Raw genomic sequence first — 16,281 nt, forward strand, 5'->3', positions numbered from 1 at the left:
TTGTTTATCCATGTAAATATTATAGTCAACTGGCCAATTTATAAAAAAAAAAAAAATCTGCTAGGATTTTGACTGGAATTGCATTGAATCTCTAGAACAATTTGGGGGAGAATTGACATCTTGGTAATACTGAATTTTTAGACCCATCAATGTGGTATATTCTATTTACTCTTCAGTTTCTCTCATCAGTGTTTTGTGGTTTTTCAATTTATAAATCTTTTCATCATATTTATCCTAAATATTTCATATTTTTGATGTTATAAATGGTACTTTAAATTTTTCAATTTTAAACATTCAGTGCAAGTTTGTAGAAATACAATTGATTTTTATATTTTAATTTTTTTTCCTATAACCCTGTTAAACTCATTTAGTAGTTCTAGTACCTTTTTGTAGATTATAGTGGATCTTCTACGTGAAGGATCATGTCTGCAAGAAATGACTTAGCTATTATTTGAGGACTTTACTATCAGATTTCAATACAATATGAAATGAAATATAGACCTGAAACAAGCCCATATATATGTAGTGGTCTTCACTCGGATTGCTATAACAGAATACCATTTACTGGGTAGCTTAAAAGACAAACATTTATTTTTCATAGTTATGAAGGCTGGGAATTCCAAGCTCAAGATGCCGATCTGGTATCTTGTCTGGTGAGAGCTCTCTTCCTAGGTTGTAGATGACTATCTTCTTATATCTTAACATGAAAGAGAGAAAGAGAGAGAGAGGAAGCAAAATATGGGCTGATTGTCTCCTCTCTCTCTTTCTCTTTCTTTCTCTATTTCCATCTCTCTATCTCTCTTGTCCCTGGTACCAGGAATAGAACCCAGAGCTTCATGCATCGAGTGCTGTACAAGGGTCTAAGTTCATAAGGCTGGCATGGAACTTGGCAGTCCTCCTGCCTCAGCCTTCCAAGTAGCTGGAATTGTAGGCATGGGCCCCTGTGTCTAGCATTTGGTGTCTTGTCCTAATAATGGTACTAATCTCATCGTGAGAACTGCACTTTCATATCCTACTTATCTCCCAAAGGTCCCAACCTTCTAATATGATGACATTGGGGGTTAGAGGAAATAAGGATTTTGGGGAGACAAAAACTTCAGTATATAACAGTGATCAACTGGTATTTACAAAGGCACAAAAATACTTCAGTAGTCAAAAGAGTTTGAACCAGTAGTACTGGAAAAAACTGAATATTGTATGAATAAGTAAAAGTGAATCTTGATCTCTATATCATATATAAAAAGTGATCCAAAAAACTAAATGTAAAAGCTAAAACGATGCAGAAGAAACCATAAGAGAAAAAGAAATTTTTTGACCTTGGGATGTAGGCAAAGATTTTCTAGAAGAAACATGGACTTTCTAGACTTTATAATATAGGAGAAAAAAAATTATACGTTGGACTTTGTCATAGTTAAAAACCTTCTCTGTCATTAAAGAAATGAAAAGAGCAAAGACTGGAAGAAACTTTGCAAAATGTATATCTTATATCAGAATATATCAAGAACTCTTGTCACTACTAATAAGGAAATAAATAAATAATGAATGAATAATAAAAGGGCAAGGCTTGAACAGACATTTCACAAAAGAAGATATAATATTAAGCCCATTAAAAAACAGTCAACATAGTTAGCCATCAGGGAGATACTAATTAAGGTCATAGCGACATTGCCTTATATCCTCTAGATGGCTAAAATCAAAAGACTAACAATTCCCATGTGTGGCAAAAGATGTGAGAATGTGAGTAAGCTGGAGCATTTACACATTGGTAGTGGGAGCCTAAAATGGTATAACTGGCAGTTGCTTTATACATTTAAACGTACAATTACTATGTGATCCAGCAATGATACTTGTAGCTCCTAAGCCAACCAAATCAAAAACATCTGTCCACAAAGAGAGATGAATGTTCATAGTAACTTTATTCATAATAGCCCCAAATGAAAAAAATAATCCAACTGTTCAGTACTTGGATAAAAAGTTGTGGTATTATGGGCTGGGGTTGTGGCTCAGCGGTAGAGTGCTTGCCTATCACATGTGAGGAACTGGGTTTAATCCTCAGCACCACATAAACAAATAAAAAAAAAAAAAAGAAACACATTGTGTCCATTTACATTGAAAAAAAACTTTAAAAAATTGTTGTATTCCTACAATGAAGTATATCTCATGCATATAAAGGGATATCTTAATAAAAACACGAACAGTCTCAAAAAATATGCTGAGTGAAGGAAATGTGACACAAAGGAATGCATGTTGTATAATTTTATAATAGGCAAAACTAATCAGTAGTCATTGGTCAGATTAGTGATTGCCTAGGGCTGAGTGGATTAGAGAATTCATTATTAATGGTCTCAGAGGGACTTTGTTGGGTTTTAGAAATTGTTCTGTATCTTGATTAAGGAAATATTTACATGAATATATACATTTGTCAAAACCCATTGAACTATACATTCCATGTGTTCATTGTAGCATATGTAGATTATATGCCTAAACATAACTGAATTTAAAACGTCAATTCTAAGTGAATTGTAGATTAAAATGTCATAAGATAAGCTCCTTAAAGATAACATGGGAGAATATTCTCATGATCTCATGGGAAGCAGAATTTCTAAAATGGTGTATAAAGAGCACTAACCATAATATAAAAGATTGATCAATTTAACTGCTTTAAAACCTGGTACTTCTTATCTTCAAAAGATGGTACCAAACCAGGTATGGTGGCACACTCCTGTAATCCCAACTGCTCGAGAGGTTGAGGCAGGAGCATCTGAGTTCGAGGCCAGTTTCAGCAACCTTAATGAGATCCTCGTTTCAAAAAAGGGGTGGGGATGTTGCCTAGTGTAAAGTGTCCATTGGTACAATCCCTAGTACCAAGGAGGTGGGTGGAGAAGATAATGCTAAGAGTGAAAAAGGCAAGGTTTCTATGTGAAAGGAAAAAAAAAAAACCCAAAACACACACACACACATATGCATGCACATACACACACATGTCTTTATTCATTTTTTAGTCCATTTTCTCTTGTTATAATAAAATACCTGAGACTGGGTAATCTATAAAGAATAGAAATTATTTGGCTTTTTGTCTCTGGAGGCTGTGAAGTCTGAGAGCATGGAGTTGGCATCTGCCTATCATTTTGTGTCCACAACATGACAGAGGGCATCACATGGTAAAACAGCAAGTATGCTAGCTCATGTCTCTCTTCCTTTTAAAAGCCACGAATGCTATCATATACCCACCTTTATGACCTCATCTAAACCTAATCTCTCAAAGGCCCTGCCTCCAAATACCACTAACATATGAATTTGAGGGTTAAGCTTCCAACACTTGGACATTTAAACTGTAGCATACATATCTTATATGTCTGTATTTTTCCTGAGAGTTGTCTCATATCCAAAGAATATAACTTAAACTTACTAGAAGGAAAAAAATCCCAAACATCTGAGAGGGCAAAGATATGAATAGCCATTTCATTAAAGAGGATTTCCAAAGAGTAAATTTAAGAAAAAGATTTTTCCGTATCTTTAGTTTTCAGAGAAATGCACATTAAAGTCATAATGCAGGACCAACTAGACAAATAGTACTGGGTTTTAACAAAGCTGGGAGCACCTCTTGCTCTTCTGCATTGGAGGATACGAGTGTGTGTAACTTGGTATGTTCAATTTGGAGAACTGTGGCAGCATGCCTGTATCTTATGTCTTAGCAGTTTCTCTCTTAGGCACTGTTCCATAGTGCACATACACCTGGGTACATACTCAAGGATGGTCATATCATCCTTATTTATTTGTAAATAGCCCCAAACTAGAAACTCACGAATTCATATGTCTGTCACTAATAGAATGATTAAATTGTTTTGTAGTAAAACAGTAGAATACCATAAAACAAAATGGGAAGGTACAGACTACTATTTGAGCCCACATGGATTAATCTTACAAATAAAATGTTGAGTGATATAGTCAATAAACATATAAAGCCTCATTTATGTAAAATTCAGAAATAGCTAAAATGATTTTAGAATGTTAGAAGTCAGAATCATGGTTATATTGGGGTGAGGAGGAGGCATAGAAGGGTACTGATATTAATCCATTTCTTGATCTGGGTGGTGGCTACATGGGAATGTTTATTTTGTATAATTTTTTGTGCCCTATATTTATGATTTGCATGCATCTCTGTGTGTATATTTTGATTTTTTAAAGTTTAGTTTTTAAAATTAACTGGATGTCGTGATGCATGCCTATAATCCCAGCAACTTTAGAGGCTAAATTAGAAAGATTGAAAGTTGGGCTGGGGATATAGCTCAGTTGGTAGAGTGCTTGCCTTGCAAGCACAAAGCCCTGGGTTCAATCTCCAGCACTGCCAAAAACAAAACAAACAAAACACTGGACTTCCTTAATTTAGTGGACTGGGGATATAGCTCAGCATGCTTGCCTCATAAGCACAAGTCCCTGGGTTCAATCCCCAGCACCGCAAAAAAATAAATAAATAAAAAATTAAAAAAAAAAAAAAAAAGATTGAAAGTTTAAGGCCAACCTGGGCAACTTAGTGAGATCCTGTCTCAAAATAAACAAAAAGGGGTAGCGATGTAACTCAGTGATAGAGCACCTTTAGGTTCAATCCCTAGTACTGCAAAAATAAATTAATTTATAAATTAATAAATTTTAAAAATAGGGCGAAGCAAAGACTTTTAGGAAACAAATTGTATACTTAAAAAAATTTTTGTAGTCGTAGATGGACAGCATGCCTTTATTTTATGTTTATTTTTATGCGGTGGTAAGGATGGAATCCAGTAGCTCATGTGTGCTAGTCAAGCACTCTACTACTGAGCCACAACCCCAGCCCCTAGTATTCTTGATAGTGTGGCTGAGTATGAGATTAACATACAAAAGTCAACTTTTTCTCTGGTAATTAGCACCTGGAAATAGAAGTTGTAAAAATAATTCCATTTATGATAGTGAATAGCTTCATTGTATCTTCTTATTTAGGCTCCTACTGCTTACATCTTGTTTCTAGTTCCAGGACTTCTCTGTTGTCTCTGCTACTGCTATCATGGGAACTGATTCAGGCTATACAAACTACTCTGAGGGACACTTAACACTCCATGGGGGTGAACTTTGATCAGTGAGATGTGGGAGCTGATAAATATATGCTTCTCTTTCTCAGACTGACCATCTTGCAGTAAATTTCCTACAGTTTCCCATATTGCTCCTGACTGCTGGGCCAACTGATGCACCACTTTGTAACTCTTGCTTCCCCAGAAAGTATTAATGTATAAGCTACCTTCTCTGACTGCTCAGGTCCCACAATAGAAATCACCTAACTCAAAATGTCAGTAGCTCTGAAGTTAAGAAACCCAGTATTTGAAACCAGAGGTTTACTTTAAAATCCAAACTTTTCAGTAGTCAGTCTCTGTGATTTTGGGAAATAACCATTTAGTCAAATTTTATATTTATAAAATGGTAATCACAAACAGAGCCTTTAAGGATTAAATGAGATAAGCTTTATAAACTTAATCCCTGTAACAGAAAAGAGTTCAGATAATAGCAGTTATAGATATTTCTTATTCATGTTTATTATGCTACTTTCTGACCCTCCCTGAGAGGTTTTCAGTATAAAAACTCTCTGCTAGAGACCAAGTTCTCATATCCTTTTTTTTTTTTTTTTTTTTTTGTACTGGGGATTGAACCCAGGAATATTTAACCACTGAGTCACATTCCCAGCCCTTTTTATTTTTTATATATAATTTAGAGATAGGGTCTCACTAAATTGCTTAGCTAATTTGCTGAGGCTGGCTTCGAACTTGCTGCATATGCTTCTAACTGATCAGCTGTAAATTGAGGTTCCCCAAACCCCCTCCTTGTGTTTGATTATTTTGCTAGGGTGGTTCACAGGACTCGGGGAAATACTTAGGTTTACCAGTTTATTAGAAAGGATATCACAAAGGGCTGGAGTTGTAGCTCTGTGGTAGAGCACTTGCCTAGCATGTATGAGGCACTGGGTTCGATCCTGAGCACCACATTTAAAAAAAATTTTTTTTAGTTGTCAATGGGTCTTTTATTTTATTTATTTGTATGCAGTGCTGAGTATCAAACCCAGAGTTTCACACATACCAGGTAAGCGCTGTACCACTGAGCCACAACTCCAGCCCCTCAGCACCACATTAAAAAGAAAGAAAAGGTATTGCATCCATCTACAACTAAAAAAAAAAAAAAAAAAAAAAAAAAAAAAAGAAGAAAGGAAATCACAAAGGATAAAAAACAGAGAGATACATAGGGCCAGTCATGTGGAAAGAAATGTGGAACTTCCATGCCCTCTCAGACACCCCCACCCCCATAGGAGCCTTCCTGTGCTTAGTTTTCCAGAAATTCTCTGAACCCTGTACTTTTGGTTTTTAAAATTTTTGTAATTTTTAATTTTTTTATTAAAATCTTATTTTTACAGACTGCATTTTGATTCATTGTGCACAAATGGGGTACAACTTTTCATTTCTATGGTTGTATACAATGCAGATTCACACCATTCATGTAATCATACATATACATAGGGTAATACTGTTTCATTCTACTATCTTTCTGTCCTCTACCCCTTCCACCCCATTTTCCTCTACACCTTCCAAAGTTACTTCATTCTTCTCTTCCCCCCGCCACCCTCATCGTTATATATTGTCATGCACTTATCAGAGAAAACATTTGGCCTTTGGTGTTTTGGGCTTGGCCTATTTCACTTAGCATGATATTTTTCAACTTCATCCATTTACCAGCAAATGCCTTAATTTTACTCTTCTTTATGACTGAGTAATATTCCATTGTGTATATATACCACAGTTTTTTTATCCATTCATCAGTTGAAGGGCATCTAGGTTTCCACAACCTAGCTATTGTGAATTGAGCTGCTGTGAACATTGATGTGGCTGCATCACTGTAGTATGCTGACTTTAAGTCCTTTGGGTATAAACCGAAGAGTGGGAAAGTTGGATCAAAAAGTGGGTCCATTCCAAGTTTTCTGAGGAATCTCCATACTGCTTTCCAGAGTGACTGCACCTATTTGCAACTCCACCAGCAGTGTATGAGTGTGCCTTTTTCCCCACATCCACGCCAACACTTATTATTGCTTGTGTTCTTGATAATAGCCATTCTAATTGGAGTTAGATGAAATCTTAGGGTGGTTTTAATTTGCATTTCTCTAATTACTAGGGATGATGAGCACTTTTTCATATATTTGTTGATCATCTGTATATCTTCTGTGACGTGTCTGCCCATTTCCTTAGTCCATTTATTAATTAGGTTCTTTGTATTTTGAGTGTAAAGTTTTTTAAGTTCTTTATAAACTTTGGAGATGAGTGCTCTGTCTGAAGTGTGTGTGGAAAAGATTTTCTCCCACTCTGTAGGCTCTCTTTTCATAATATCAATTGTTTCCTGAGCTGAGAAAAAACTTTTTAGTTTGAATCTATTCCATTTATTGATTCTTGCTTTTATTTCTTGTGCTATGGGGGTCTTGTTAAGGAAGTCTGGTCCTAAGCCGACGTGATGGAAATTCAGACCTACTTTTTCTTCTATTTGGTGAAGGGTCTCAGGTCTAATTCGTAGATCCTTGATCCATTTTGAGTTGAGTTTTGTACAGGGTGAGAGATAGGGGTTTAATTTCATTTTACTGCATATGGATTTCCGGTTTTGCCAGCACCACTTGTTGAAGAGGCTATCTTTTCTCCATTGTAAGTTTTTGGCACCTTTGTCTAGTATGAGATTACTGTACTTATGTGGGTATGTCTCCGTGTCTTCTATCCTGTACCATTGGTCTACTTGTCTGTTTTGGTGCCAATACCATGCCATTTTTGTTACTATTGCCCTATAGTAGAGTTTAAGGTCAGGTATAGTGCTACCTTCTGCATCTCTCTTCCTGCCTAGGATTGCTTTGGCTATTCTGGGTCTTTTGTTCTTCCAGATGAATTTCATGATTGCTTTTTCTCTTTCTATAAGAAATGTCAGAGATTTTAATTGGAATTGCATTAAATCTGTATAGCGCCTTTGGAAGTATGGCCATTTTGATAATATTAATTCTGCCTATCCAAGAACATGAGAAATCTTTCCATCTTCTGAGGTCTTCTTCAGTTTCTTTCTTTAATGTTCTGTAGTTTTCATTGTAGAGATCTTTGACCTCTTTGGTTAGATCGATTCCCAAGTTTTTTTTTTTTTTTTTTTTTTTTTTTTTGAGGCTATTGCGAATGGAGTTGTTTTTTTCATTTCCCTTTCAGATGTTTCATTGCTTATGTATAAAAATGCTTTAGATTTATGTGTGTTGATTTTATATCCTGCTATTTTGCTGAATTCATTTATGAGGCCTAGAGTTTTCTGGAGGAGTTTTTTGGATCCTCTAAATAGAGAATCATGTCATCAGCAAATAGTGACAGCTTGAGTTCCTCTTTTCCTATTCGTATCCCTTTAATTTCTTTGATCTGTCGAATTGCTCTGGCTAGTATTTCAAGGACGATGTTGAATAGAAGTGGTGAAAGAGGGCATTCCTGTCTTGTTCCCATTTTTAAAGGGAATGCTTTCAGTTTTCTCCATTAAGAATGATGTTGGCCATGGGCTTAGCATAAATAGCCTTTACAATGTTGAGGTATATTCCATTCTAGTGTTTTGAGCATGAAGGGGTGTTGTATTTTGTCGAACGCTTTTTCTGTGTCAATTGAAATAACCATATGATTCTTATCCTTTAAGTCTATTGATACGATGTATTACATTTATTGATTCATGGATGTTGAACCAACCTTGCATTTCAGGGATGGAACCCCATTTGATCGTGGTGCACTATCTTCTTAATATGTTTTTGGATACAGTTTGCCAGGATTTTGTTAAGGATTTTTGCGTCTATATTTATCAAGGATATTGGTCTAAAATTTTCTTTCCTTGATGTGTCTTTGTCTGGTTTGGGTATGAGGGGATTTTAGCTTCATAGAATGAGTTTGGTAGGGTTCCCTCCTTTTCTATTTCCTGGAATACTTTGAGAAGTATTGGAATGAGTTCTTCTTTGAAGATCTTGTAGAACTTCACTGAGAATCCATCTGGTCCTGGGCTTTTCTTGGTCGGTAGGGTTTGATGGCCTCTTCTATTACATTGTTTGATATTTATCTGTTTAAATTGTGTATGTCCTCCTGGTTCAGTTTTGGAGGAGCATATGTCTCTAGAAATTTGTCAATGTCTTTGGTATTTTCTATTTTGTTGGAATATAGATTTTCAAAGTAGCTTTTCATTATGTTATGTATTTCAGTGGTGTCTGTTGTGATATTTCCTTTTGCATTATGTATTTTAGTAATTTGAGTCTTCTCTCTCCTTGTCTTTGTTAGTGTGGCTAAGTGTTTGTCTATTTGTTTACTTTTTCAAAGAACCAACTTTTTGTTTTGTCAATTTTTTAAATTATTTCTTTTGTTTCAATTTCATTGATTTCAGCTCTGATTTTTATTATTTCCTGTCTTCTACTACTTTTGGTGTTGTTCTGTTCTTCTTTTTCTAGGACTTTGAGCTGGAATGTTAGGTCATTTAGTTGTTGACTTTTTATTCTTTTCTTGAATGCGCTCCATGCAACGAATTTTCCTCTTAGTACTGCTTTCATAGTGTCCCAGAGATTTTGATATGTTGTATCGTTGTTCTCATTGACCTCTAAGAATTTTTTAATCTCCTCCCTTATGTTTTCTGTTATCCATGCTTCATTCAATAGCATATTATTTACTCTCCAGGTGTTGGAGTAATTTCTGTTTTTTATTTTGTCATTGATTTCTAATTTCATTCCATTATGATCTGATAGAACACAAGGCAGTATCTCTGTTTTTTTGCATTTACTAAGGGATATTTTGTGGCATAACATATGGTCTGTTTTCCAGACGGTTCCATATGCTGCTGAGAAGAAAGTGAATTCGCTTGTGGATGGATAGAATATTCTATATTATGTCTGTTAAGTCTAAGTTATTGATTGTGTTATTGAGTTCTTTGGTTTCTTTGTTTAGTTTTTTCTTTGGAATATCTATTCAGTGGTGACAGTGTGTTAAAGTCACCCAGAATTATTGTGTTGTGGTCTATTTGATTCCTGGAATTGAGAAGGATTTGTTTGACGTACATGGATGCACCATTGTTTGGGGCATAAAAATTTATGATTGTTATGGCATCCTGATTTATGGTTCCCTTAAGCAGTATGAAATGTCCTTCTTTATCCCTTCTGACTGACTTTGAATTGAAATCTACTTTATCAGAAATAAGGATGGAAACCCCCGCTTTTTTACTGAGTCCATGTGCGTGGTAGGTTTTTTCCCATCCTTTCACCTTTAGTCTGTGGATGTCTTTTTCTATGAGATGAGTCTCTTGCAGGCAGCATATTGTTGGGTCTTTCTTTTTAATCCATTCTGCCAGTCTATGTCTTTTGATTGATGAGTTTAGGCCATTAACATTCAGGGTTATTATTGAGATATGATTTGTATTCCCAGTCATTTGGGCTTATTTTTGGTTTTTAACTTGACTTGGTTTCTCCTTTGAATGGTTTTTCCTTTAAGGTAGTTCCTCCCTTTGCTGACCTACATTGTTATTTTTCATTTCCTCCTCATGGAATATTTTGTTGAGAACATTCTGTAGTGCAGGCTTTCTATTTGTAAATTCCTTTAACTTTTGTTTATCATGGAAGGATTTTATTTCATCTTCAAATCTAAAGGTTAGTTTTGCTGGTACAGGATTTTTGGTTGGCAACCATGTTCTTTCAGAGCTTGAAATATGTTGTTCCAGGCCCTTCTAGCTTTTAGAGTCTGGGCTGAGAAATCTGCTGATATCTGTATTGGTTTCCCCTATATGTAATCTGATGCTATTCTCTTATAGCCTTCAAAATCCTATCTTTATTTTGTATGTTAGGCATTTTCATTTTAATGTGCCTTGGTGTGGATCTGTTGTGATTTTGTGTATTTGGTGTTCTGTAATTCTCTTGTATTTGATTTTCCATTTCATTCTTCAGGTTTGGGAAATTTTCTGCTATTATTTCATTGAATAGGTTGTTCATTCCTTTTGTTTGTATCTGTGTGCCTTCCTCAATCCCGTTAATTCCTAAATTTGGTCTTTTCATGATGTCCATAGATCTTGGAAGTTCTGTTCATGATTTCTTACCATCTTCTCTGTTTGGGCAACTTTATTTTCAAGATTAAATATTTTGTCTTCATTATCTGAGGTTTTGTCTTCCAAGTGGCCTAGTCTGTTGGTGATGCTTTCCATTGAGTTTTTAATTTGGTTTTCCATTTGTGTGTGTGTTTTTTTTTTTGTTTTTTGTTTTTTTTTTTGTTTTTTAGAATCTCTATCTCTTTGTTGAAATGATCTTTTGCTTCCTGCAGTTGCTCTTACAGCTGCTTATTGGTGTGACCATTCATTGCCTGCATTTTCTCTCTTATCTCATTCTTTGCTTCATGAATCATTTTATTATGTATAATGTGAACTCCTTTTCTGACATTTCTTCTCCATACTGTCACTGGATTCTATTAATATAGAATCTAGGTTTGTTTGGATCATTTTCTTCCCTTGTTTTTTCATGTTGTTGATATATTTTCCCCTCTAGCAGTGCAGATCTTGGGTATTGCCGTTTCCCCCCTATAGGATTATAGTGACCCTTTTCTTTAAGGGGGAGATCAATATTAGCAGTGCCCTGTTCAGACAATATGCAACCGTAAACCAAATAGCCTCTATGAGGATGCTAACAATATTGTCATAATAAACAGAATGAGTTCAAGTATTATCTGCAGTATAACAAATAGATTTTCAATAAGGTCTGCAGTTACTAACGGAGGACATAGAGGATGGGGAGGGGTATAGAATGTAGCTGTTAATGGGATAAGAATACATAGAAGTTCTAGATCATAGAAAGTGAAAGTGCAATCAAAAGAAGTTAGTTGTTAGCATGCGAAAAGGGAGAAGGAGACTGAGGGAATAGGTAAACAAAAGGAAAAGAGAGTAAGAAAAGTAAAGAAATAAAAACTTAAAATTTTTCTATAAGGAGAAAAAAAATTTATACTATAAGAGTCAGATAGTATTCAAATCTCCCAGTCTTCAGTAGCCTGATGTATGAGAGGTACCTGACAATGAGCTTCCAGTCTCCAGCAGGTGTGTCAGGATGGGATTTGTCCCACCTAAAGATGGGAGATACGACTTCCAGGATTATCCAAGATGGCCACTCTGGCTTCCAAATGTGTTGGGAAATGGGGAGCTGCAGCACAGCGTGTGGGTATAGTCAGCTGGAGGTCCTGGAGGCAGGGTGCAGTTGGTCAGGCAGGCGTCCTGGAGACAGGTTGTGGTTGGCCTGGTTGGAGGATCATGGAGGTGGGGTGCAGTCAGTCAGTCTGGGGGTCCTGGTGGTAGGGCACAATCAGTTAGTTGGTCTGAGGGCCCTGGAGGCAGGAAGTGGTTGGTTGGGCTGAGGTCCTGGAGATGGGGCTCAGTCAGTCTAGTCAAGGGTCCTGCAGGTTCCTGGCCATTGCCTCAAAATGGCGGCAGCCACGTCTAACCAAACCTGCAGGTACTGTGACATTGAACTTCCAGGCATCAGCAGGCAGCTGGTGCTCCACTAGCAGTCTGTGGTCTGCTGGCTGCTGTCGTAGGATCGGCAGGTGAACCTCGGGCAGTGGGTGATGGGTAGGTGAAAGGCAGGTGATGGACCCGCAAGAGGCAGGCAAATGGTGAATGGTAGGTGCCAGACAGTGAGCAATCTGCACTCAAAAAGTAGTTGATATGCTGGCAGACTGCAGGCGATCGCAGTAGACAAATGGGGTAAACAGCCGTGGATTGATAAGCAGCAAAAACCGCCTCACCAAGAAACAGATATCCTCTGCTTGAAACCCGAGTTGTGGAGTGACAAGGAACGCAGCCTCCCTCTAATCTGCCATCTTGGATCTCCTCTTCGGGTTTTTGTGGCATATGATTGAAACATGGACACAACTTGCTCAAATGTGAGTGGGCAAAAAAGGGTATGATCTAATGCTATTAGGCTACTTGGGGAAACCCAGCAAGGCCGGTTTGTTGACATTCTTGTTGGCGTTTCTGGGCAGCATTCCTTGGTACAGGCAGGACCCCTCCTGAAATTACAGGTATTAGGGGTTTGTATGATCTACTATTAGAAAAAGTAAGGAAAAGAATTTCTTTAGGGTCATCTCCAAGACAGAAAAGGCAGGAGGGAGGGAGTTGTTTAGAGAATATTTTTAGAGCATACGATCTACCTCGGGAAGAGAAATTCTTGTTTTGAAAGTGGTGCAGGAGAAGATCAGAGAGAAAGAGATAGATTTTGATTTTTGAGGCCTGAAATGCCTCAACATTAGTTGAGAAATAACAAGGACTATGGGAGTTATGAGCCAGGAAAAGGACAAAAGCAAAAAATATATATCTTAATATCTCACCCACATAGACGAAAACACCAACATTATTCATATGAAGATTTAAATGGAGGGCTGGAGTTGTAGCTCAGTGGTAGAGCACTGCAGATATTGCCAAATATTCCCTTGGGGGTAAAAATCATCCTTGATTGAGAACCATTGAGACAGATGTAGAGTTGAGTTAGGATCTATTGATGTATCAATAGGTTCAAATTGGTGTATCAATTTGAACACATTATCTGATTCTTAAATCAGTGAAGTGAGATAATGTTTATATGTATAGGGCTGAACCTAATATCTGACATACAGCTGTTAGTAAATAATAATTATTATGATGGTAAAACCCAATTACTTTTGTGCCCCACTGCTTATCTTCTGAAAGTAAAATGCCCTTTGGTGTAGCATCTGATCAAATTGTTGAACAAGAACTTCTAAGATCATAAAAGACATTGATTCCTTTATGCGAGCAACATAGGCTTCAGTTTTGTTTTCTCCCCAGCTATGGATTTATTTTTCTTCCCCTTGTGTTCTTGTTTGAATTGGGCAGAGATTCATTTGAATCTTCTCCTGTCATAGTGTTGTGTGGTGGTCTTTGCATACTCAGAACCTTTTTTGTTTTGGTACTGGGGATTGAACTCAACTTAACCACTGAGCCACATCCCCAGCTCTTTTTTTTTTTTTTTTAATGTTTTTATTTTGAGACAGGGTCTTGGTAAGTCTTAGGGCCTCACTAATTTACTGAGACTGGTCTTGAACTTGTAGTCCTCCTACGTCAGCCTCTGGAGTTGCTGGAATTTCAGTGTGAGCCACCACATCTGGCATAACCTCTTGAATTAGAGTCTTGTCTTGAAGATTGGTTTATGCTTACAGGAATTAGACTTACAGAAATTGGAAGGGAAAAACTAAGGATTTATTGTTATTGTGGGGTTTTGTTGTTATTAACACTGAGGCAACACCCTATCAGAAATATTTGTTTCTAACTTTTTTTGCAAAAATGGTTAAAACTATTAATATCTTATAATTGCTTTGATATATATTATTATTTAAATTTTATTGAAGCCCCTGATTCATGATGTACTATAGGAGCACAGCAAGAAACTATTTTAAGTACTATGTTTTATGTTATCTCATTAACTCCATCCAGCAGATCTATCTGCAAAGTAAGAAGCATTATCCTTACTTTGGAGTAAGCAGATGATGATTCATTGCTCAGTATCATGTGCTCAGTATCACTCAGATTTTTATTCCAAACCTGTTATTTTCATAAATGCCATGATACCTCCCCCAAACAAGGAACATATGCCTTCACCTTAAATTTCTTTGTATACCATGTATCTTTTTTTTTTTTTTTTTGCATTAGGAATTGAACCCAGGAACACCCTACTATTGAGTTATACTCCTAGCCTTTTTTATTTTTACTTTTTATTTTTGAGAAGGTCTCTCTCTTAGTTGCCCAGGCTGGCCTTGAATAAATTTCAATGAGCTCTAAAAAAATTTTTAAAAGATTTAAATGTATGAATGACTTTTTCCTCCTGCCTCAACCTCCTGAGTAGCTGGGATTACAAGGCATGTACCTTAGACTATGAATCTCAACCTATCCTGTACCCATAGGATAAGAGCGTAAATGTAGAACACTGGAACTGTAGTAAATCATGTTCTTGTTGTTGCTAATGAGATCTAGCCCAGTTTCTCTGGTTTTCTTTGGCTATTTTTGTTCTTCTGGTTCAGTGTAGTTATACTAGGCTTATGAAAGAATGGAGAACTATTAGGTTTACTTTTCTTGTGGCTACTTTTTGGTTAGCTCTTATGGTTTCATATTGCTTAAGAAAGCAGAGCAGAGTTAGGGACATACCTTAGTGGTAGAGCTCAAGTCATGAAGTGTATATTTGGTAAGTGCCAAGTAAAGGCAGATTTACTTGAAAATCAAGAGCGATGATATCTGATAAACAAAACAGTCTAAAAACTGCCTTGTAATTTGTTTGTTCTATCAGCTGAAGAGATTTTTAAGTCTAGAATTGCCTGAAACTATTGTTTCTGTGTAATTTGTATTTTTTAGCTGAGAGAAGAGAAGTTGCAAGAGGAAAAAACTTCTGAAGATCAAATTCACAAGCTATTACCAGAGGACACAGAAACAATGAAAAGGAAAATGGATGAACAGAAAAAAAGAGATGAGCCATTAGTACTGAAAACAAACCTGGAACATGTAAGTATATCACCTTCTTGATGGACATCTGCCTCAAAAATCAGCAATTACCCAGGTGACATGGATCTGGAAGTCCTGTTAGTGAACTGAGACCAGTAATGATCATTATATGCAACTTAAAGGTAGTGAAGATTGTAGCCTCCAGATGAGAGCTGGAGAAAATAATTTTTCAATGGACAATGAGATCTGTGGAAAGATTAAGGGAACAGTGTTGGGGGGAACAGTGAGTGAGAGAATAAAACCTGGTCTAGTATATATACCATGTGTGATGTTTTATGTATATATTGACATTTTTACTTCCATGTCGTTCTTTGACATTTAAGTTTTATACTCTTTTTCTTTGCAGTACTAGGGATTAAAACCAGAGGTGTTCTACCATGAGCTACATCCACATCCCTTTTTGTTTGTCTGTTTGTTTGTTTTTGTGGTGCTGGGTATTGAACTTAGGGTTTCATGCATCCTAGGCAAGCACTCTACCACTAGCTACCTCCCCTGCCCAACTCCAGACCTTTCTTTTTTTTGAGACAGGGTCTTGCTAAGTTATTGAGACTGGCCCTAAACTTAGATCTCTTGCCTCAACCTCCTGAGTCACTGGCATTATAGTTGTGCCCTCTATGCCTGGCTCCTCAGTTTTATACATGTTATATTCTCAACTAGATTTCCTTAAAGCTTATATTTTACTTGTCTTTATTCTTTATAATTCCC

General features: G+C 36.6%; 1 protein-coding gene across 1 annotated transcript in view; it reads left to right on the top strand.

Annotated features, from left to right (window-relative positions):
- The window catches only part of RNF169 (ring finger protein 169), a 107,177-nt gene that overhangs the window by 57,855 nt on the left and 33,041 nt on the right, over nt 1–16,281 (top strand). Inside the window, 1 exon segment of the mRNA XM_079104462.1 lies at nt 15,430–15,576. Coding sequence (XP_078960588.1) covers nt 15,430–15,576 — 147 coding nt within the window.

The sequence above is a fragment of the Sciurus vulgaris genome (assembly GCF_902686455.1).
Source record: "Sciurus vulgaris genome assembly, chromosome: 11".
Classification (NCBI taxonomy): Eukaryota; Metazoa; Chordata; class Mammalia; order Rodentia; family Sciuridae; genus Sciurus; species Sciurus vulgaris.